Source organism: Nansenia antarctica, assembly GCF_963989245.1.
Source record: "Nansenia antarctica genome assembly, chromosome: 9".
Taxonomy (NCBI): Eukaryota; Metazoa; Chordata; class Actinopteri; order Argentiniformes; family Microstomatidae; genus Nansenia; species Nansenia antarctica.
In genome coordinates, this window is record NC_137679.1 from 25,400,155 (window position 1) to 25,422,117 (window position 21,963).

General features: G+C 42.8%; 1 protein-coding gene across 1 annotated transcript in view; it reads left to right on the plus strand.

Annotated features, from left to right (window-relative positions):
• The window catches only part of LOC308165236 (growth arrest-specific protein 2-like), a 35,083-nt gene extending 16,021 nt beyond the window's left edge, over window positions 1–19,062 (plus strand). The window contains exons 4-8 of the mRNA XM_080539380.1: window positions 841–982; window positions 3,049–3,112; window positions 3,327–3,531; window positions 3,788–3,895; window positions 18,569–19,062. Of these exons, the coding sequence (XP_080395506.1) occupies window positions 841–982; window positions 3,049–3,112; window positions 3,327–3,531; window positions 3,788–3,895; window positions 18,569–18,778 (729 nt within the window). The 3' untranslated portion in view covers window positions 18,779–19,062. The remainder of the gene's footprint in view (window positions 1–840; window positions 983–3,048; window positions 3,113–3,326; window positions 3,532–3,787; window positions 3,896–18,568) is intronic.
• The last annotated feature ends 2,901 nt before the right edge of the window (window positions 19,063–21,963 follow it).

Below are 21,963 nucleotides of genomic sequence, written 5' to 3' on the forward strand. Positions count from 1 at the left end.
TACTTTGTGACCATTATAGCTATAGTTCTTCTAGCAAAATGCTTCAAGATGCTTGCTTTTTTTTATAAAGCATTATTGGTTCCCATCCATTTAACTCTATCCTCCATTCCTGCAGTACAGTTCATATTTAGCCAGGTGAGAAGGTGGGTTTTGCAGGTAGCCACAGTGGCTTTGCTAGCACATGCCAATGCTAATGGTCGGCTAATAAGATATGTGGGTATTATTGTTGTCCAAGGAATGCAAGATAATGCTGCAATAGAAAAGACTCCAGAAAAGCCAGGAGAGCCTGGAAAGAAAGGAAAAATCCCCACAAAAGACTGCATTTTTCCAGCATGACCTCATTGCACCTTTCTCTTAGCTCAGACGCACACATCCTGTATAAAACCACAGTAAGGCGCATTAATCTTCCAGAACGGCCCGTGTGGGGGGCTGCTGCGCATAAGAGTGTCATTTGATCCCAAATCATAGCAGGCCTGGTGAAGTAGCTCTCCGTCTCTCCCCCGCCATCTACCATATTGATCTGTGAAAAAGGTCCTTGATCTGAGCTGAAACCAGAGCCTCAACAGATGGAGAAGAAATCCATGCAGATCCAGGGTAGATGGTTATGTGTTCTCATGGAAACGCTGGGGGTTGGGTTGGGGCACCCCAGATTGGTTAACAAGGCTGCCTTTTCTCTGGAATCACAAAGTACATCAGCTTCTGTTGGGCTGGAAGTACGTCATCTAGCTAAGGGGTTACTGATCGTTTTTTTTGCGATTGTGAAATATCCTTGCCAAACTGCTACAGCATTTGTGAAGTGCACACACTGATCTAATGATGATCTCTCCTCATCTCCACCAGGCCATACCCTGCAGGAGGATCCCATGTCGCGCCAGCGCTCCCTCTGGCTCCTTCTTTGCCAGGGACAACACAGCCAACTTCCTTGCTTGGTGTCGCCAGGTTGGAGTTGGAGACACCTGTTTGTTTGAGTCTGAGGGTTTGGGTGAGTGTCCATATGATACATACAGTATAGGCCTATGGTTTGTGCTCTGTGTTTGTTCTTTGTTGATTACTTAAGTTATACACAACAGAGTTAATTAATGAAGACATGGGAAAACTATACTGTATAATGAGAAGGTGATACTCATATCACAATAGTACTGCACCACCATTTAGCAGAGTGAAGGGCTGCTGGAGTGAAAGGAGGACATTTCCCAGATCACAGACAGTCAGGTTTCAGTTTCCTTGCATAAATATGGCCTTGTCTGGGTCTGGCTGCCACCACTACTGCCACGACGGAGGAGAGACCCAGATTGCTGGTGGGTTGCAGAGACACAAAAGCATATCTTTTAGCAGTCTGAATGGCCTGATTATGCTGGTTGGGGACTAGACACCCTGTACCTCACCACCACCACTGCATCTCCTCCACCCCCCTGTCCCAGAGGACTGAATCACTTACAGCTCAGACAGAGGCCAGCTCTCTGCTATCGGTGCTGCATCAGCTCCTGTTCTATTGTCGACACAATGCCCATTTGGACAGGTGCCTGCTCTTCTGGGACCATTGTGACAGCTTTGGTTTACCAGTTGACTCCAATATATGTGCATATTAAATAGTCGTATCGTGCACAAAATGTCCTGAGAAACACGGAGGGACTGTGTGGTGTGAGTAGTGAGAAAGTAGGGCAATGCTATGTAAATGTTTTACTCAGTATGCAGTAGGGATTTTTCGCTCCCTTTTAACATTGACATAGTATTGCAAGTTCTGCACTTTTGTCAGACTTAACATCATGACTCATGATCATATTTGCTTGAAATATGAAAGAAAATACCTACCAGGTATGTGCTATAAAGCTGATTTATATGAAAGTGTCAGCTGCAGAAGTACACAGAATTCTCATGTTTTCTTCTGCTTTCTGGCTTCTCACTGCTTTAAACCCCAGCCAGCTCTTTATGTTCAGCTGAGTTAATGAAGATACTTACTGTAGCTGTAAATAGTGTAAGCCTCATAATATTATATGGGCACTAACATTTTTGAAAATGTAGCCAAACTATGCCACTCAATAAAATAGCTCTTCTAATAAGAAAACGCAGGCTCATAAATCATGGTAAATTCAAATAAAACTTTATAACAGTATTTTGGTTTATTAAGTTATGAGAAGTCAGTGTTTTGAGCAAAGGCTATAGGTTAGAGAACCTTAACTCGTATTGAAATGAGCTGCACCTGGGAGACCCCCTATCAAAAAAAAAAAAGGGTAACTATTTTGTTCCCTATTTTCTCCCTCTCCCCTGTCATCCCTGTAATGGATTGAACTGTTCATCATCAGGTGTAACAACAACAGGTTTGCTGTCATGAGGTGGATATCTTCTCTTTAATGCATGGTGTGCTGTGTCACATGCCCATCCGTTATCCACCTTCACTGTGTAGTTATAGATTTAGTTAACATAGTCAAGTCTTTTGAATGAATGTTTTTTGACTTTCACAATGTTTAGTCACGCTCACGCATTGATTGTTTTGTTTAAAAAAGGTAAAGCGTAAAGAGTTAGATTTAATAGACTTTTAATATTCATATAAATTAAACAGAATTTGTTTTTTAAATTAACTTAAGTCTATTTAGTGAGTACTAAAAGATAACATTGTTCCTTGTTTGGTAAATTGCACATTGCTGTGGAGCAGTTGTCTGCTTAAATGCATGAAGCTGTTAAGAACCCACAATTTGGTTGTTCACCTCACGCCACCACACCAATATCAACACATTACCAAATCATCACACAAAAATAATGTCATTTTCTCTCATATCCATTGGCATGGAGGAAATCTTTATGTATGTTTTATTTTTTATTTTTAAAATAACTGATTACATTCCCTGGCAACTTGTTTAGCTACTGTTTAAAAAAAGAAGAAGATTAATGTCTTTTCACCCCTTAATTGTGGGCTAAATATCGATGTAGAATTTTCGGGAATTCCCTCAACATCAGTTTGATGTAGTTTCACTGTGATAATATTGCCACCCTATAATTGAGATGTACTAGCAGGTATAGATTTCTAGTCCTAAGATGTATCTCTCCTAGTTCTTCACAAAGAGCCGCGAGAAGTGTGCCTCTGTCTACTAGAATTGGGAAGGATAGCGTCTCGGTAAGGTGGAATATTTATGAAATCTATCATCTTATTGAATTTGATGCCTTGAATCTGAAAAGAAAGAATTTAAATCTATATTACAGTCCATATGTCTATTGTATAAGTCTTAAAATCCTTTGATTACATCCTTTGAGAAACCCATAGTGATCCTCCTTTTAGTAATGAAGATTTTCATATTTCCTCTTCTACTTTCCTCTGTCTTCCATGTTAGGTACAAAGTGGAGCCTCCAGGACTGATAAAGCTGGAGAAGGAGATTGAGCAAGAGGAGAGAGCACCTCTACCTCCACCCTCACCTATCTCCCCCTCCCCATCCCTCTCCCCCTCCCCCTCCCCCACCGCCTCTCCCAACCCCTCCCCCTCTCCTACCAAGTGCTCATCTAGCAAGAAGAGCACAGGAAAGCTGCTGGATGACGCTGTAAGTGTGCAGTACTACATCTCACAATATGAGGAGCACAATCCTATAATGACCACTGCAGCAAATACTACTGCCATCTATTTGTGTTACCACCACCAGCACCAGTACTACTACTCCTCTCTCCCTTTCCGAATAGAGCGTATGTACTGGGATCTGATTGCCCTCTGAGCTCCGATTTTTTGTTGTTGATGGTGTGTGTGTATGTGTGTGTGTGTGTGTGTGTGTGTGTATTTGTGTGTGTGTGTGTGTGTTTCAGGTAAAGCATATTGCTGAAGACCCTCCTTGCAAGTGTCCTAATAAGTTCTGTGTGGAGAGGCAGTCCCAAGGTCGATATCGTGTTGGGGAGAAGATGCTCTTCATCCGGGTTGGTCCAATACAACTTTCATGTTCCACATGGTTCCCTCCATCAAATGCCGTGTGTAATGAGGTGGAAATGGTGGAGTGATTTGGATTTTATATTTAAATTTTTGGCATTTAGCAGACGCCTTTATCTAAAGCGACTAAATACATTTGTCTAAAGCAACAAATACATTTGTCTAGTAAGTCAATCATCTATCCATCTCAATCATCTATCCCATCAGTCATCGTAAGAAAAAGTAATCTTTGCTAGGGCTAGGAGCCATTGGCAGTCATAATAAAGATTTTTATTTACAGTAGAGAAACTGTACAGGGGGGTAGACGGGATGAAGAGGTCTTAGGAGGGGTAGTTAAGGTCTAGCCTGAAGAGATGGTTCTTCAGTCTATGGCGGAGGATGGCTCGTTCCACCAGTGGGGCGCCAGGACAGTGAAAAGTTGTGACCGAGTAGTGCGACTGCTGCATCCACGTAGGGGCGGCGGTGCCAGTCAGCCAGCCGAGGTGGAAGAGTGGAGTGATTGGGCAGGTGTTTGGGGGCTGACCATTGCTTGCAAGTAGGGAGGGGCTGTTCCCTTTTCCGCTCTGTAGGTGAGCACCAGGGTCTTGAATCTGATGCGAGCTGCTACTGGGAGCCAGTGAAGGGTGTGAAGGAGGGGGCTGACATGAGAGAATTTGGGTAGATTGAGCACCAGACGGGCGGCAGCATTCTTGATGAGCTACAAAGGTCTGATCGCGGAGGCAGGGAGCCCGGCCAGAAATAATAATAATAATAATAATAACTTTAATCTATATATATTTATATATACCTTTCAGGGGACCCACGGTCGCTTAAAAAAGAAGTTGTGCGTTATAGTAGTCAAGGTGGGAGATCACAAGTGTCTAGACCAAGAGTTGTGCTGTTTCTCTGGTGAGGAATGGACGTATCCTTCTGATGTTGTAGAGGAAGAATCTACATGAGCGTGCTGTTTCTGTGATGTTTGCTGCACAGGATAAGTAGTTGTGAAGGATCACCCCAAGGTTCTTGGTTGTCTGGGAGGAGGTCACCGTATAATTATTTACTGTGATGGAGAAGTCTTGGAGAGGGCAGGCTTTCCCAGGGAGGAAGAGCAGCTCAGTCTTGTTAAGATTGAATTTGATGTGGTGGGCTGACATCCAAACAGAAATGTCTGCAAGACATGCAAAGACATGTGTTTCCACCTGTGAGTCAGAGGGAGGGGGGAAGAGAGGAAGAGTTGAGTGTCATCCACGCAGTGGTAGTAGAAACCATGTGAGGAAATTACCAAGCCAAGAGATTTGGTATAGAGGGAAAACAGTAAGGGCTCTAGGACGAAGGAATCGTAGAGAGTACATCGACCCTCTCCACGTCACCTGGCAAGAGCGATCAGCCAGGTAGAATGCAAACCAGGAGGGTGACGAGCCAGAGATGCCCAGTTCTGAGAGGATAGAGAAGGATGCTTTACTGTGCTGAATGGTCCAGAAGGATGAAAACAGAGGAGCGGGAGGAAGCTTTAATTACACTGCCTATGATGCCAACAAAGCAAACCCTCTGTGTCCTTGTTCAGGGATTTGATGTGTCAGGATTTTTGGCTGACCCACTTTTACCCACAGAGTTGTTTATTGACTTCTTCAGGTTGGGAGTTTTTTGAGGATTTCACCAACAATAAGGTTTCTCATCTCAGTGCTAACTGATATTCACACAGACCCAGTTACACTGCATAATGCAATCTTCTTATATATGGACTGCTGTGGGATGAAAGTCTTCCATTGTCTCTGGCGAGAGCTCCATTGCTGTGAGGTTTCATTTACTGGTAATGGTATTCCAGCAATGTCTGTCTCGCTGGCCAAGAGGCCAGTCCTGATGTGGCTCACCCACAACAATGGGATAACAGTTCTCAGGATTCCAATATGGCTTGATGACAAAATTATTTATGACTGTGATGGTTAACTGTATAGTCCCATGTTAATAGTGTAATAAAACGCACAATATCATATATCATATCATTACGAGCTGCACATATGCTCCCTCTAGGTTTCTTAAGCCTAGGTTTCTTAAGTACACTAAGGATTTGATCAGTCACCACCCAAAATGAATTTTCTTAATTAATAAGGTACCTTAAAATGGAGCAGGGGAGACTGGTGGTGGTAGTAATCGGAGGGCAGTTGCAATTGCAATGCTAGGAATGGAATGAGGAATACTGTAGTATCAAACATGTGTTGTTTGGTTTGTATAGAGAACACACATAAGGAGATCCCCCAATACTGTATAGCTGGATAGACTATAGACTGGAAGTATGAACATTTAGATTCTTATAAACTAAATAATTAAAGAAACTTAGGTTGGTTAGCAGCAGGGTGTGAAATTCTGAAATATTCAGGCAGAAGTTGTAGTGCATTTTGAGCTGGATTTTCCTTGCATTGGTATTGCCCTCTACTGATAGGTCATGGTAGCTGCAAAATAAGGTAGATATTGTATAGGCTTATTAGCGCAATTATAAGAACATACAAGTCATTAGACCTTTTTGTCTCATGATTTTCCTTTTTTACATAAGAAGAACAGAGACATTACCATCCAAGGTCTGATATGTGTTGTCCCTCTAGATTTTTCAAATTCTGGGAGAAATATCCAGCATTCTTCGACTGCCTTTTGTGTGACAGACAGCCTTCTTTTCATTCATACATGAGAGCATCAAGGACACTGACGCTGAATCTTGGATAAAGATATTTTTGTGCTGGCTTTTCATTAGAATCCCCAGAATGCCTCTGGTTGGAGTGTCTGATGCTGTCTGTTCTACATGTGCGAGACAGACAGATAATTCCAGCAGTTCAAAGACAGTATGAACCTCCATCTCTCTCTGGTTCTCAGCTAGCGAAAGAAAAGCTGTAATTAAAATTCCTCCAATAGCACCTCTATTTACTCTACATCTGTGAGACATATTTTTGGGAAAATTCTCAATGAGAGTAGAGGAATGGATATGTAGAGGAAGAATTCACTGTGAACAGATTTCAAAACAAAATGGTAAGAGGAATGAGAGCATAGACAACTGTGTGTCAAGGCGTGTACTGTGGCATGATTAAATATTGGCATTCACTTTCTGAGCATCTGTACAGCAGTATACCATCATGTCATTGGCCAGGGGTCCTAGGACAGAAATGGGACCACCATATCAGCTTTGTGACCTGACCCTAAATCTGAATTATAGAGGAATGAACAAGAGTAAAGGATAATCGTGAGAAGATCCCATGCAGTAAATTTGAACAATACAGTATGTAACCAAAAGCATTGGAGGTTATTCAGGCCACCATGGTCATCAGCAAAATAACATTGGAAGTGAAAACATGTCCTTCAAGAGGAAACCTGGGATGTTCTCTAATAATAGGAGTGTGTGTGTGTGTGTGTGTGTGTGTGTGTGTGTGTGTGTGTGTGTATAACCTGTTCCTTGTCCTTCCCAATCATAAGCTTTCTCTCGAGACAGAGATGACTGACCCTTCCCAGCTCCCAGAGTAAATTAGAGTGTTGTACCTCCAACAAGAGGGCTGAACCCTACCACACTGGCTGTCTGATACTATGAGTCAGCTCACCTTCCTTCTCCTGGGTACAGTAGCCATAGCTGGGCCCCTGTCTCATGGCACCATAGAGCATGACTGAAACCCACTCTCCACCAGAAGCCCATTATGTCCCCAGTCACAGAGCCCGGGGGCAATGTGCTGCTGATTGGAACACTGGCCTGCCAATGCTCCTCTGATTGATTCTTTTAAGAGGCTTATAAATGTTTGATGTTATTATGCTGCCGGAGGGAAGGGAAGCCTCATATCTGAGTATGAGAAAGGAAAGGACATGCTACACTCTATCTACCTCCAGTCTGATTTACTGTTAAGATAAGGATCTTAGAAATACCTATGGTAGTTTATTTGTCGCTGTCAATCTGTCCCTGTGTGATTGACTGGCCATTCAATCCAGTTATCGATGCTATCGGTCAATTCAGTGCTTTGCAACCCCTTATAGTGATTGTCACTGACAAGATGCTGTGAGGTTCTTATGGAGAGATGGATAACACTTGTGTTTTCTAACAGATCCTTTGACACATCTCTCTCTAGTGAGTCACTGCTAGTAAGCAGACTCTCTGCCTGTTTGGGTCAACTGCAGCTTCCTCTCAGTGAGGCTTGCGTTAGACATTTTCCCTCATTACTGCTTGAATTGAAATCTGGTGCTCAAATCATCATTAGCACATGGATATATCCATGCACACAGATGTCTGTCTTGTTGTTGCAATTAGTAAACTTGCTCAATAGTTAGATGGAATCAGAGGTAGGTTATGTAGGATATTTACCAGCCCCATATAGTGAAATTGATTAAGGCTACGAGCAAGCACAAACATATCAGTGTGTTTTTATCATCATGGTAATGGTAAGCTAATGATGGGGTGTGGCTCTGGTAAGTGGAGGAGGATGGGTGAGAATGTAGGATCTCTGGGGAATGCGTCTAAGCTGCCAGTGTGGGATAAATATGGCAGAGCTCTTTATTTCTTCAGCTATTTATTGGTTTTGGAGACGTTGCCATGGTATCCAACCCTTAGAAGGTAGCAGGTGAAAGCAGGCTAAAGCATATGTGGAGTTGTCATTTAAAAGGCGTGAATGAAATTGCCATTATATTGCTAAATAAAATGCAGCCCACTTCATATACGTATTCACGGTTAACCATAGCATGGTTTCCTAGTCTTGAGTGTGAAGAAAAGGGCATCATCAGTACCCTGTAATTCGAGAGATGATCGGTACACAATAGAAGAGTAATATCAGCTAAATATGATTTCTCTCTATGTGCTCTCTATGGCTGCTATGGCCCCATTTATTGAGCTGTCCCAGAGATCTGACACTGATCTGACGACAGTGGAGGCTGGTGGAGGTAGAGGAAATCAGAGGACGGGCTCATTGTAATGCATGGAATGGAATGAGGAAACGTATCAAACACTGATTTCTACCTCCACCAGTCTGTGGTGGCCAGTAGTGGCCTGCACTGGGGCCTCATTTATAGAAAGTACTTTGGATCAAATTTGATCTTACCCGTGGCGTACGTAGAAAACCACGTCAAAGTAGTGATTTATAAAATGTCAACGTGAGTCAATTTGACCGTGGAAACGATCGTAGCTCTACGTCAGGTATTGACTTGACGTACGCACATTACCTACTGGTTATGCAGAGTTATTACAGGCATGAGAGTCGCACTCGAACAACACAGTCGAGAGAATGAGTTAAATTCAAGATTTAAAGGGAACTGATGTTTATGATTGTATTTCAGTCTTCCTTTATATGCCATTAGGCTATTGTAGGGTGTAATCATTCTAAATTGAGGCGTGATAAAGGCGAGATTCATTGTGATTCCCCAGGATTCCTCTGTATTTAGCATTATAAGCCCTGTTATAAGGTTATTTACGATCATCAACATTTTGACATACACAATGGATCTAGATGGGCATACAGAAAATCCTTAAAAAAACACCATAGCCCGCAGCGCAGAGCGCATCATATATTATGTCTAATTGAGTCAACTGTATTAAACTTAGTACCAAGTTCTCCCATACTGTGCTGATGGACTAGTATAGTATGTTTATATCAAGGGTAATCAAGTGCTTTAGTTGGCGAGCGCACTTGGTGATGGTAAGCACTCGTAATATGAGTTGAGACAGGCGCGCGAGACAACACACCACACATCTGCCATATCATACTTCCGTCCCACAGGTATTTATCATCATATTTTTCAATATAAAACGGAGGTATGATATGGCATATATATGTTACGGTACATATGTACATGTACAGGGGCGGCGCTAGGGGGTGGCTACTGGGGCTCAAGCCCCGGAAGTTTTCTGAAAAGCCCCGAATGTTTTACTTAAATTTAAAAAAAAAAAAATAAATTATCTTGAGTAACGTGCAGTACCGGAGTCCAACAGAGAGGCAGCAGCTGCGCGACATTAGCCTGCCCTGCCCTGAAGAAGAAGTGATCTCAATCAGTGCCTGACTTGCAAAATTGTAAGGATGGATATCCCAAAGTTGTTTTCAACAAAACAAGCGCCAAGAACTGTTGCAGCAGCAGTATCAGCAGCAAGAATGACATCACCAGCAGTGATGACATAGATGATGTTTCAGGTTTGTGAATCTTATTAGAAAGGTGACTGACTCACTGACACTACTTTTCCGGTTTGCTGATGCTAGCTGGCTATCATAACATAACGTTATGTTATAATGAAAATGAAACATAGCAAGGTACTGTTACGGTACATGGTAAGAAATCAAACAAAGGATAATACTTATACAAATAAAGTGAATAACAGGCTGATAGTCTTTGATATCTGCACTCTGGTTGACTGAGTAACAAGTGAAAAAGAATGATGTAACGTTAATGTTACAGCTAGTAAACATGGAGTAACCACATTAAGTATGCCCTTATGGTAGTATGTATGTATACAGAACATGACTCAAATCTATCCTAAGATGTAACGCTAACTAACTAAGTTTGTTTAATGTCCCAGGGGGGATTTGATTTCACAGTACTATACACAGGCCAACAATACATGTAATATATCGTCATATAACACAGGACAAGACTCTAAATACAATATAAGTGGTGAGCACAGAGTCTGCCCTGATATACATACTGTAACATAACTAGCCTCAGCCCATCAATTATGTAATTCTATACAAATATAAATGATGGTGACTGACTGACAGGGGGAGCTACGTGTGCTGACCTCCCTCTGTGCCCAGAACCACCACAATTAGTTTGCTTCATTAAAGGGTGTGAATGTATATGTGTTCTCCAGTGCCTTTTGTCCGCTTTAAGGTGGTGGTAAGTTGAAGGTTGAAGGCAAAATTTTCTGGCGCGCTCCGCGCGCACATTACATTCTCCCTCTGGGCTAAGCCCCGGATCTCCTACGATCCTAAATCCGGTACATGGCAGTCCCGCGCGCCCGTCCCGCTCCAGTTCTGCATCCAATTGAATGCAATGATTCATGTAGATCTATAGACTCGTTTTCAAGACGGGAAGCTCACCGGGTGGTCACTGGTGTCTGCACCCCGCTATGACAGGGCGTAAGTACAAAGCTCATTCACCTGCGTTCAATTTGAAGTATTTTGGCATTTATCAATTTTAAACAAGCGCAGCCCGTTTTATAAATAATGGTTACGTCCGTTTAGAAAAATTTGCTTACGTGCAAGTCAAAGATGATGTTCAAGTACTTTTTTATAAATGAGGCCCCTGATCTGGCTCCAGCAGGGGCCTCATTTATAGAAAGTACTTAGATCAAATGTTGATCTTACCCGTGTCGTACGTAGAAAACCACGTCAAACGTAGTGATTTATACAATTCCAACGTGAGTCGATTTGACCGTGGAAACGATCCTAGCTCTACGTTGTGTATTGACCTTGCATACGCACATTACCTACTGGTTATGCAGAGTTATTACAGGCATGTGAGCCGTAGGCCTACTGCCTGTAGCCCAGTGGCGTAGCGGGGGGGCCGCAAGCGACGCACCGCGGGGGGGCCCCAGCCACTAGGGGGCCCCCTAACATTGGTTGCTAGCACCCCCTCTCATTGCTCTCACTTGTTTGTACCTTTTGCTAAGTCAAGCATTTAGAATGTAGAGTGCATATTACGAAATTTCGCAACGTCAATAATGCATCGGACAGTGTTTCCTCCAGGGTTTTTCACATTAGTGGCGGAGTGTTCTTTTTTCGCGCACGTAGCGTATGCAACACGCACTGGCGCTCAATACAAAGACGTAATTTCACCGAAAAATGTGCCCTGTTTACCAGTACCTCCGCCGTTCTGTTCGTGGTGATTTGGGAGGCAATCGATTATTTTTGCCCCGCGCATATTGCCCTGTAATTAGACCACGCGACCACAGCTCCGTTGTGTCTCTTATTGTGCAAATGTTCCCTGAATTTTAGCTGCATGTTTTTCCAGCATGTAAATCCGTTGTCAATAAAAATTCGACTCCCCTTCTTTCCCCCTGCCAATACTGTGTCGTTTGTGACATTTACCAATGTTTATGCTATCAATAGTTCGAAGCTAGCGTTAGATGCGAGGCTGCTCGGGAACATTATTTGTTTCACAAAATAGCCTGATTTAGTTGACCATGAACATCAGAGACTAGACTACATTACGAATGTTCATTTAAAATACTCTATAGTGAGCACTGGTATAAGAACATGAACCAGAGAACAGCAGTAAATGCAAGAACCCAAGGTCGTCGCTGATGATGTTGCATTTTCGATTAGGATACGCTTACGGGATTAAAGGGACGGGCGACGGGCGAAGAGAGAGGGAAGGGATTTCCAGAAATCCAAATGTCCCGCTAAATTCGGACCAATCACAAAACTGTTTTGCAAGCGCGTCGCCGACGAGGTTAATTGCAACATTGTAACATATTGTAACTTACTACATCCTAAATCGGAACGAAATGTAGGTCTGAAAGCGGCCTAAACTAGCTTCAATCTGATTTTTTTCTGTTCTCCGGTCATAAAGTGGACTGAATCAATTGGTGGCGGAGAAAATGTATTCGTGGCGGCCCGCCACGAATAAATGCATAGAGGAAACACTGTCGGACTCTAAAAAACGCACATTTTTTTAACCTCCGTTGCGAAAGGGCCCCCGCCGCCACCTTGCGGGGGGGCCTCGGGATTTTGCGGTACACCACTGCTGTAGCCTACTGCAGTGGCGGCTGGTGATAAAAATGTTGGGTGGGGCACAGGTTATGGGGGCATGCTCCACGGGGAAGAATATCAACTTTAAAATCTGGATTTTAGCATGAGAATATATACAGTATATAACTTGTATTAAAGGGCAAACTGCAAACACAACAAAAATATAATGTACAACAACTGACAAATCAACTGGAATAGTCTTTGTTAGCAGAGTAGACCTAATGTTAACAGAATGGACTTAAACCCTTTGTCTATCTGTGCAGCGGTAAGGTGAATAATTCTAGCAGCTCAAATGGATTGTACTGTCCAGACAGTTGTCTTGTTTAGCCATTCAACTAGGCATTATTTATTCAATGGAGAAAGACATGGAACACAATGCAATTGTGATAATAAATGTGTTCTTTGTTACTTTCAAACCCTGTGTCCCTCCACAGTTACACTACTTGAATATGAATTTTGCCCTTCGTTCCTTCAGGCCTGCAAATCTCTCAATGACTTTCTGGTTAAAGTCTGTCCTTTCAATCACCAGTGTCTTCTCCATTGACATCATGGCCAATGCCTTCAGCCTGTCCTCTGTCATGGTGTTCCGGAGAAAGGTTTTGATCCTTTTCAAGGTCGAGAAGCACCTCTCTGCCTCCGCCGTGGTTATGGCTGTGGTTATGAGGATCTTTAGGAGAGTGACAGTCTCTGAAAACACTTCTCCAAGAGGTCCACAGCACCACGACAGGCTATGAACTCCTCCTTGCTGTAGAGGAGATTGAGCTCGGTCTTCAGCTGGCTTCCACTGAGCATTGGGTAGGCCTTCAAGGTGCTGTTCAGTGCATCCTCCGGAAAGGCCCCCTTGTACTCTTCAAACCTGTCCCCCTGCAGCAAGGTGGCACTGACCAGGTGGTTTGTGAAGGAGAAGCGCTCCTTGGCGTGTCCAAGTATGGTATCACAGACCTACAGAGAGAAGAAGAATTTAAAAAAATAAAATAATAATATGTACCCTGTTCTTTTTTCATGCTAGTGTTTTGGGAGTTCTAGCATTCTAGCGTTGAAAGGTTAAAGGTCCCATATCCTTTGAAAACAGTTGATTGTTTTTGTACTCAGAGGGCTTATGCCAACACTGTGAAAATCAGAAATCTGTACCTATTACAGTATTTCCATAATTTCCTAATTCATATTTCTCCATATTTTAATAACGCAGGGTATTTGCAACATAGCAATTACCAGGAAGTGAATTCATATATAAAATAATATATGGGACCTTTAATGTTAAAACTATACTGAGCACAGTTCCCTCTCCAAAATGTCAAATATAGTACTTTTTTGTTTTTAATAGCTCCTTATTGTAAATGATGCCTCAGGATAAAAATTATTTTTAGTCACATTTCTCAAAATTGTGTGCCTTCATTTTATTTAAACGAAGGCCTCCGGTGTAACATGGACTGTGACTGATTCTACAACATCAACTCACCTCTGCTGCAATCCTTTCATGGTCCTCTAGACTGAGTGCCCGACGTCTCTTTGTTGGCTGAGACCCAGCGCTGCTTTGCTCAACCATGGCATGGAGAGAATTTCTGCGAGGACAAAGAATTAAAAATAAGAATAAAACAGAGATAAGACAGAAAGTGAATAATAATAATAATAGATTAGATTCAACTTTGTCATTGCACAGAGTACAGGTACTGAGACAACAAAATGCACACACACGTTAATAATAATCATAATAAAAATAATCATATTAGGAATACCCATACCTGATCTTTTGTATGTCCTGCTGGAACTGCTGGATGCACTACTGGATATGGACTGAATCTATCTTCTTCTTCTGCAGCTTGGCATAGAGGAAGTCCACATGTGGCATGATGTGGTGAAAAAGTTCCAGAAAGAACTTAAAATCCTGATTCTCCAGTAGCATAGCGAAGGCTCCTGCTTCTCTGACGGTGTTGGGGTCAAAGTTATCTGAGTCTCGTATGCGTTCAAAACAGTGAATGAGGTCCTCTCTGTGCTCAAACACCGTATTGATGGAACGGCTGTGAAAGTTCCATCTGACGTTGCTGGATGTTGGCAGTCGATGGGCCACTACTTCATCAAGAACAGCTGTCCTCTTGGGTGACTTGGAAAAAAAACTGGCAAATCCACTGAGGTCAGAAAATAAAATTCTCACTCTGGATATGCTAGAGGTGGCCTGTTGCATTATCAGGTTGAGCTGATGTGCATAGCAGTGGATGTAGTGAGCATTTGGGTACACATCTTGTATTCTCCTCTGAACACCTGAAATGGCACCCCTCATCACGCTGGCTCCATCATACGCCTGGCAGATGAGCTTCCCTTTCTGAGCATCAGGGAGGATGGCAGCAAGACGTTCTTTTAGTGCTGTGGCAATGGACTCGGCTGTAGCTGACTGCAAAGGGATGAACTCAAGAAATCTTTCTTGCACATTGTGTTTGTCATCAATGTAGCGCAGCACAAGCACAAGTTGGGTATTTGTGGCAATATCCATTGTCTCATCTGCCTGGATTGCTAAAAAATCACTGCTCTGGGCTTTTCTTGATGATGTGTTCCTTCACAACAAACAGCATACATTGCAGTAGCTCGTTCTGGACAATTTTTTAAGTTCCCTTGAATACAGTGGCATTCTCAAGGTGTTCTTACAACACTCCATCAAGGGAGGCCACAAAATTCACCAACCCACGGAATATTCCTGGATTAGCTGAGGTCTCACTCTCATCATGTCCACGCAAAGCCAACTCAAAGGCTCCACAAAATGTCACACAGTCTATAATTCTGGATAGGATGTGTCGATTTTTTCTCACCTCTTCGTTGTGCCTTCTAATGCCAATTCTGTAGCCTTCGTCTAGCTGTTCAGCAATGCTAAGCCTACCAAAAAAACTTAGCCTCATGCTATTTTCAATATGGCTGCGGCTACTCTGATGCCGTTTGCATTTATCTGAAAGATGTTTTAGGTCTTTTACCCCCGTCGTTGTCCACAACGCCTCGGTGCCGGCACTTTGAAAAAGCATACAGGGAAAGCAATAAAAGGCATTGCTAACACCACATCCAGTTAGCCAACTCCGTTTCTCATAAACCGTGCCAGTGAACGCCCGGTTGTAAACTCGTCCCCGATCTCTTGTTTGCTGATTAATTTGCAAATCGGGTTGTTCCGGTCCAAGCTCTTTAATCCGTTTCTGTTCTTGAATTGAACGCCTTGAAAATGGGTTTTCTTTAAGTGAGACAACCGAATTTTCTTTTAGTTCAGAAGCACTTCTCCCAGTAGAACATGCAGCAGCCTCCATTGTTTCACTTTCAAAGTGAGGCGCCAAAGTCACGTAACAGTAATGAGGTCTACAATTGGCTATGGGGAGTTGCCTCCCCCTCCTCCATCTGGACGATCAATTGGCTATGGCGGAGATCCCTCCCCCTCCATCCGGATATGATGTAATCTAGCATCAATATTTGCTCTCCGGGGCGCACTTTTCTGTGCCCCGGCCGGGAAATAGGAGACAGCCAATTGGAGCGCTGCTACAGCTCACGTGTAAGCCAAAAGTATTTGCAGTGCCATAGACAGCCATTCGGCCGGCGCCCCGACTCCTCCTGTATTTTCACAGTGAATTTTCCACACACACAGATACAATGTTTATTGTATTGGAGGATTTTTAATGAATGCTGATAGGCGCCGACAGAATATCAGCCGCATTTTATGAATAAACAATGTTTATTTTTTTAAAATCTTTTACAAAGTGGGGCTGTGTTGGAAGGTGGGGGCGGCGCCCTAGCGCCCTCTATTGGCCAGCCGCCACTGACTGTAATAATATAATGGTCTTATTCTTATCAGGGGCCTCATTTATAGAACGTGCTTAGATCAAATTTTGATCTTACCCGTGTCGTACGCAGAAATCCACGCCAACGTAGTGATTTATACAATTTCAACGTGAGTCGATTTGAACGTGGAAACGATCAAATCTCTACGTCGTGTTTTCGACTTGCGTACGCAAATCACCTACTGGTTATGCAGTTATTACAGCCATGTGAGACGCTCTGCCTACTGTCATTCATGCAAGTGGCTCGTAATAAAATTAACGATGTTGTTATCAGCTGAGAAAATTTGTTAAATTCAAGATTTAAAGGGAACTATTGTTTATGATTGTATTTCAGTCTTTCTTTATATCCCTCCGGAGCTGTCTATCTCTCTTCAACATGCCTATATATAAGCACTATAATAATTTAATATAATATAGGATATGATATATTATATAACACTATAGTGCGCTCCACAACGGACCTTGCCTGGCCACGCGCTAAATGATACTGGATTTCGAGTTCAATGAATGAATGGTCTTTATTGTCATTGATATAGTACAGGTACCATACAACGACATTTGGGAGGGGGGGCTCCCCTGGTGCTAGGAAAAAAAATACTAAAAACAAGAAGGGAAAAGAGCTGGTTTACATAAATAAAGGCTATGTACACTATCCACTATACTATACTATACAAATAAAACAATGTGCTGTACTCTTTGCTATGCTATAAATATCCTAACATTCCCTATCTCTGAACCTTATGTACCCGAGGGTTGTCATATTGCACATAGTGGTATTGCACATTCATTTAACGTGTCGCAGTTTGCAGGTTTGAAATGTTCACAGTTGTGTTTCAGTATTGCACTTGATTACAATCTAGTAGCTGCCATCAAATTGTCTAGATTGTCCAGGGCCTAGAACCTAGGTCTTTGCTGTGTTCAGGGCCTGAATGGCCCTGGGGTAGAAGCTGAGCTTCAGTCTATTTGTCCTTGCGGACATGGTCCTGAACCGCCTGCCCGAGGGCAGCCGAACAAAGTGTTCGTTCCCAGGGTGGGATGGGTCTCTGGAGATCTTGGAGGCCTTCCTGAGGCAGCGTGTGTTGTACAGCTCTTCCAGAGAGGGGAGGGGGGCGTCGATGATCTTCTGGGCCGATCTTACGACTCTCTGTAGCGCTTTCCTCTCTGCGGCTGTGCAGCTGGAGAACCACACGCAGATGCAGTAGGTGAGGATGCTCTCCACTGTGCAGCGGTAGAAGGTCACAAGCAGCTCCTGTTTGAGGTGGTATTTCCTGAGGACTCTCAGGAAGTAGAGCCGCTGTTGTGCCTTCTTGATGATGGCTGCTGTGTTGGTCTTCCAGGACAGGTCATCCTGTATGTGCACCCCCAGGAATCGGAGGGTTGAGACTCTCTCCACGCTCCCTCCATCGACGAGCAGGGGCTGGACCTCAGATTTTTTCCTCCTGAAGTCCACGATGATTTCCTGGGTCTTTGACTGGTTCAGCAGCAGGTTGTTAACCTTGCACAGCTTGCCCAGCTGCTCCACCTCATCCCTGTACGCCGCCTCGTCCCCCCCCGAGATGCAGCCCACCACGGTGGTGTCGTCTGCAAACTTTACGATGGAGTTGCTGGGGTGGACGGGGGTGAAGTCGTAGGTGTAGAGGTTGTAGAGGATGGGGCTTAGCACGCAGCCCTGGGGGGACCCAGTGCTGAGTCTGAGGGCTGTGGAGGTGTGGGAGCCCACCCGCACCCTCTGGGGGCGGTCAGACAGGAAGTCCTTGATCCATGCACAGATGGAGTGTGATAGTCCCAGGTTGAGTTGAGTCGGGATGAGGGGGAATGGCATCCCCCCTGAAATAAAAACAGTCCAAATCATCCCCCTTCTAAAACTGCTATCCCCCCTTTCCATCCCTTATGTCATTTTATCAATGAACGTGGTATTACTGCCCTCTCCCGCTTCCAATGTTATTACTACATTTGATCTAAGCACGTTCTATAAATGAGGCCCAAGGAAATTACATTTGCTCTACACATGCAGGTTAAAGTGTCAAGTAGCGAATACTACATACATACATATATATTTGTACAATATTTGATGTACTGATTGACATCAATGGACAGTTAACTTAATATTAAAACAGGTCTTTTTTTTTAACATTATGATGTTACTGAGTTTGTCTCTGTCCTCTATGTTGTCCTGTAGATGCTGCACAATAAGCATGTGATGGTGCGTGTTGGCGGAGGCTGGGAAACCTTCGAGAGCTACCTGCTGAAACACGACCCATGCCGCATGCTTCAGTTCTCCCGCGTGGAGGGCAAGACCTCCCCCATGGGCAATAAGTCTCCAAACATCAAGGACCTTACCCCTGACAGCTACCTGGTGGTGGCTGCCCACTACCGCAGCAAAAAGTAAAGACACTCATAAGTGTTTGATGAAAATACTGTAACCTATTGCCCTTGTATCTCTCTCTGTAGTTCATGTAAGCCCCAGCTGTAACACCAGGGGCCTCATTCATAAAAAAGTACTTGAACGTCATCTTTGACTTTCACGTAAGCACATTTTTCTAAACGGACGTAAGCATTATTTATAAAACGGGCTGAGATGGTTTAAAGTTGCGTACGTGCTTCCTTCTATAAATACCAAATATACTTGGAATTGAACGCAGGTGAATGAGGTTTGTATTAACGCCCTGTGATAGCGGCTCAATTATAGCGGCTGAATGAAGCCAAGTGCTATAATATAATATAATACAGACAGACAATACTGACAATATTATATACTGTCTGTATTATATTATATTATAGCACTTGGCTTCATTCAGCCGCTATTTGAGCCGCTATCACAGGGTGTTTATACTATATTATAGGGTAGGCGTGCGTCTGGAAGCGGGAGAGGGCAGTAATACCACGTTCATTGATAAAATGACATAAGGGATGGAAAGGGGGGATGGCAGTTTTAGACGGGGGGTGATTTGGACTGTTTTTATTTCAGGGGGGGGTGCCATTCCCCCTCATCCCCCTCAACTCGAAATCCAGTATCATTTAGCGCGTGGCCGGGCAAGGCATAGGCATGTTGAAGAGAGATAGACAGCTCCGTAGGGATATAAAGAAAGACTGAAATACAATCATAAACATCAGTTCCCTTTAAATCTTGAATTTAACTCATTTTCTCCGCAGATAACAACATCGTTAATTTTATTACGAGCCACTTAAACTTCGCATGAATTACAGTAGGCAACGTTTTTCCAGTGCGGCTCACACGCCTGTAATAACTCCGCATAACCAGTAGGTAATGTGCGTAAGCAAGTTGAATACTCGACGTCGAGCTACGATCGTTTCCATGATCAAATTGACTCACGTTGAAATTGTATGAATCACTACCCCAGGGGCCTCATTCATAAAACGTGCTTAGATCAAATTTTGATCTTACCCGTGTCGTACGTAGAAAACCACGTCAACGTAGTGATTCATACAATTTCAACGTGAGTCAATTTGATCGTGGAAACGATCGTAGCTCGACGTCGAGTATTCAACTTGCTTACGCACATTACCTACTGGTTATGCGGAGTTATTACAGGCTTGTGAGCCGCACTGGAAAAACGTTGCCTACTGTAATTAATGCGAAGTTTAAGTGGCTCGTAATAAAATTAACGATGTTGTTATCTGCGGAGAAAATGAGTTAAATTCAAGATTTAAAGGGAACTGATGTTTATGATTGTATTTCAGTCTTTCTTTATATCCCTCCGGAGCTGTCTATCTCTCTTCAACATGCCTATGCCTTACCCGGCCACGCGCTAAATGATACTGGATTTCGAGTTGAGTCGGGATGAGGGGGAATGGCACCCCCCCTGAAATAAAAACAGTCCAAATCACATCCGCCTTCTAAAACTGCCATCCCCCCTTTCCATTATGTCATTTTATCAATGAACGTGGTATTACTGCCCTCTCCCGCTTCCAGACGCACGCCTACCCTATAGTATTAACGCCCTGTGATAGCGGCTCAAATAGCGGCTGAATGAAGCCAAGTGCTATAATATAATATAATACAGACAGTATATAATATTGTCAGTATTGTCTGTCTGTATTATATTATATTATAGCACTTGGCTTCATTCAGCCGCTATAATTGAGCCGCTATCACAGGGCGTTAATACAAACCTCATTCACCTGCGTTCAATTCCAAGTATGTTTGGTATTTATAGAAGGAAGCACGTACGCAACTTTAAACCATCTCAGCCCGTTTTATGAATAATGCTCACGTCCGTTTAGAAAAATGTGCTTACGTGAAAGTCAAAGATGACGTTCAAGTACTTTTTTATGAATGAGGCCCCAGAGCTACATTACGGCAGCCGTCGGCAGCAGGCTTGTGTTATGGAGAATTGTATTTGCATTTCCAGCCTATGAGAATTTATACGATTATTTTTACAATCACTTTTAGCCTGGGATCAAGACTGGTATATTTGGTACAGTACTATAAGTGGGTTCTATATGATTTTGTGTGTTTTATTTAGATTTTGATTTAGTTTTGGTTGAATTGCTGACATGGATAGGCATAGGCCTGTGTGAATTGGATTTAAAATACATCGCCCAATTTCTTCAACAATCTGCTACATTTAAGAGAAACCAGTGTAAACATGTCCAAAGAAGCTTCATTCATTCATTCATTCACTCATCCTGTTAGAGAAAGTGCTTGAATATGAACCACTAATTGGTCATCATCATGTCAAGGAATCTGCGTTCATTTTATGCTTTATATACCAAAGAGTTTCACCAATTCCTCTTTGTTATGAAAATCAACCATTATGTGTGTTATTTACCTTATGTTCTACCTGAATAACAATACACCTAGCAATACTTAGGATGTTTACATATTGATTGTCGATTATTGATTTTATGTAATGTTTAATCTCAGAAAAGTGTTTTTGAATTATTTTTGGATTAGTAAGGCTCTATCCTGTTACGTGTTTGTTAAGGAACACTATCAACGTTATTGTGAAAGTTAGATTATTTCTTCTGTGAGGATTAAGAGATAATCAAATGTACAATATTTGCAATTCATGTAAATCAGTGTTAATACGTTTGACCCAGATAAAATATGTATCGTCTTGACTTGTGTTATTTGAGCCACTGCGTCTACCACACATATATTGTGTTCACTGTGAACTTATTGTGATCCATCACTGACCCCACGCGCCGATTTTCAGTACTGCCAATATCCACTCGTGTGTTTGTTTTGACGTTGTTGCAATTATGCAATAGATGTGTTTCACTGCTACCTAACTTCTCTCATGCCAACAGGATGAACCAGGAAGGCAGACTTTGGTAATAATGACTCGTCTGTTGAATGAAGTGTTTTAGTTCAGGAATAGTTTATGAATAGTGCTTCAGTTTTGCTACGCTGCTGAAAGTAATGCTTTGTGTAATCCCCAATCACAGGACAAGCTAATTCTCTGTTTAAGATGATGAGTAACAGTAGTGTAGATATTGTTTTGTAAAGGCATACAGGTTAGTCAGGTTACACACAACTGTACAGCACATAAGAGGTACTACTGCTATGACCTGAGGTAAGTCATCATGAGTGGTTCCTGGTGCTGTGTT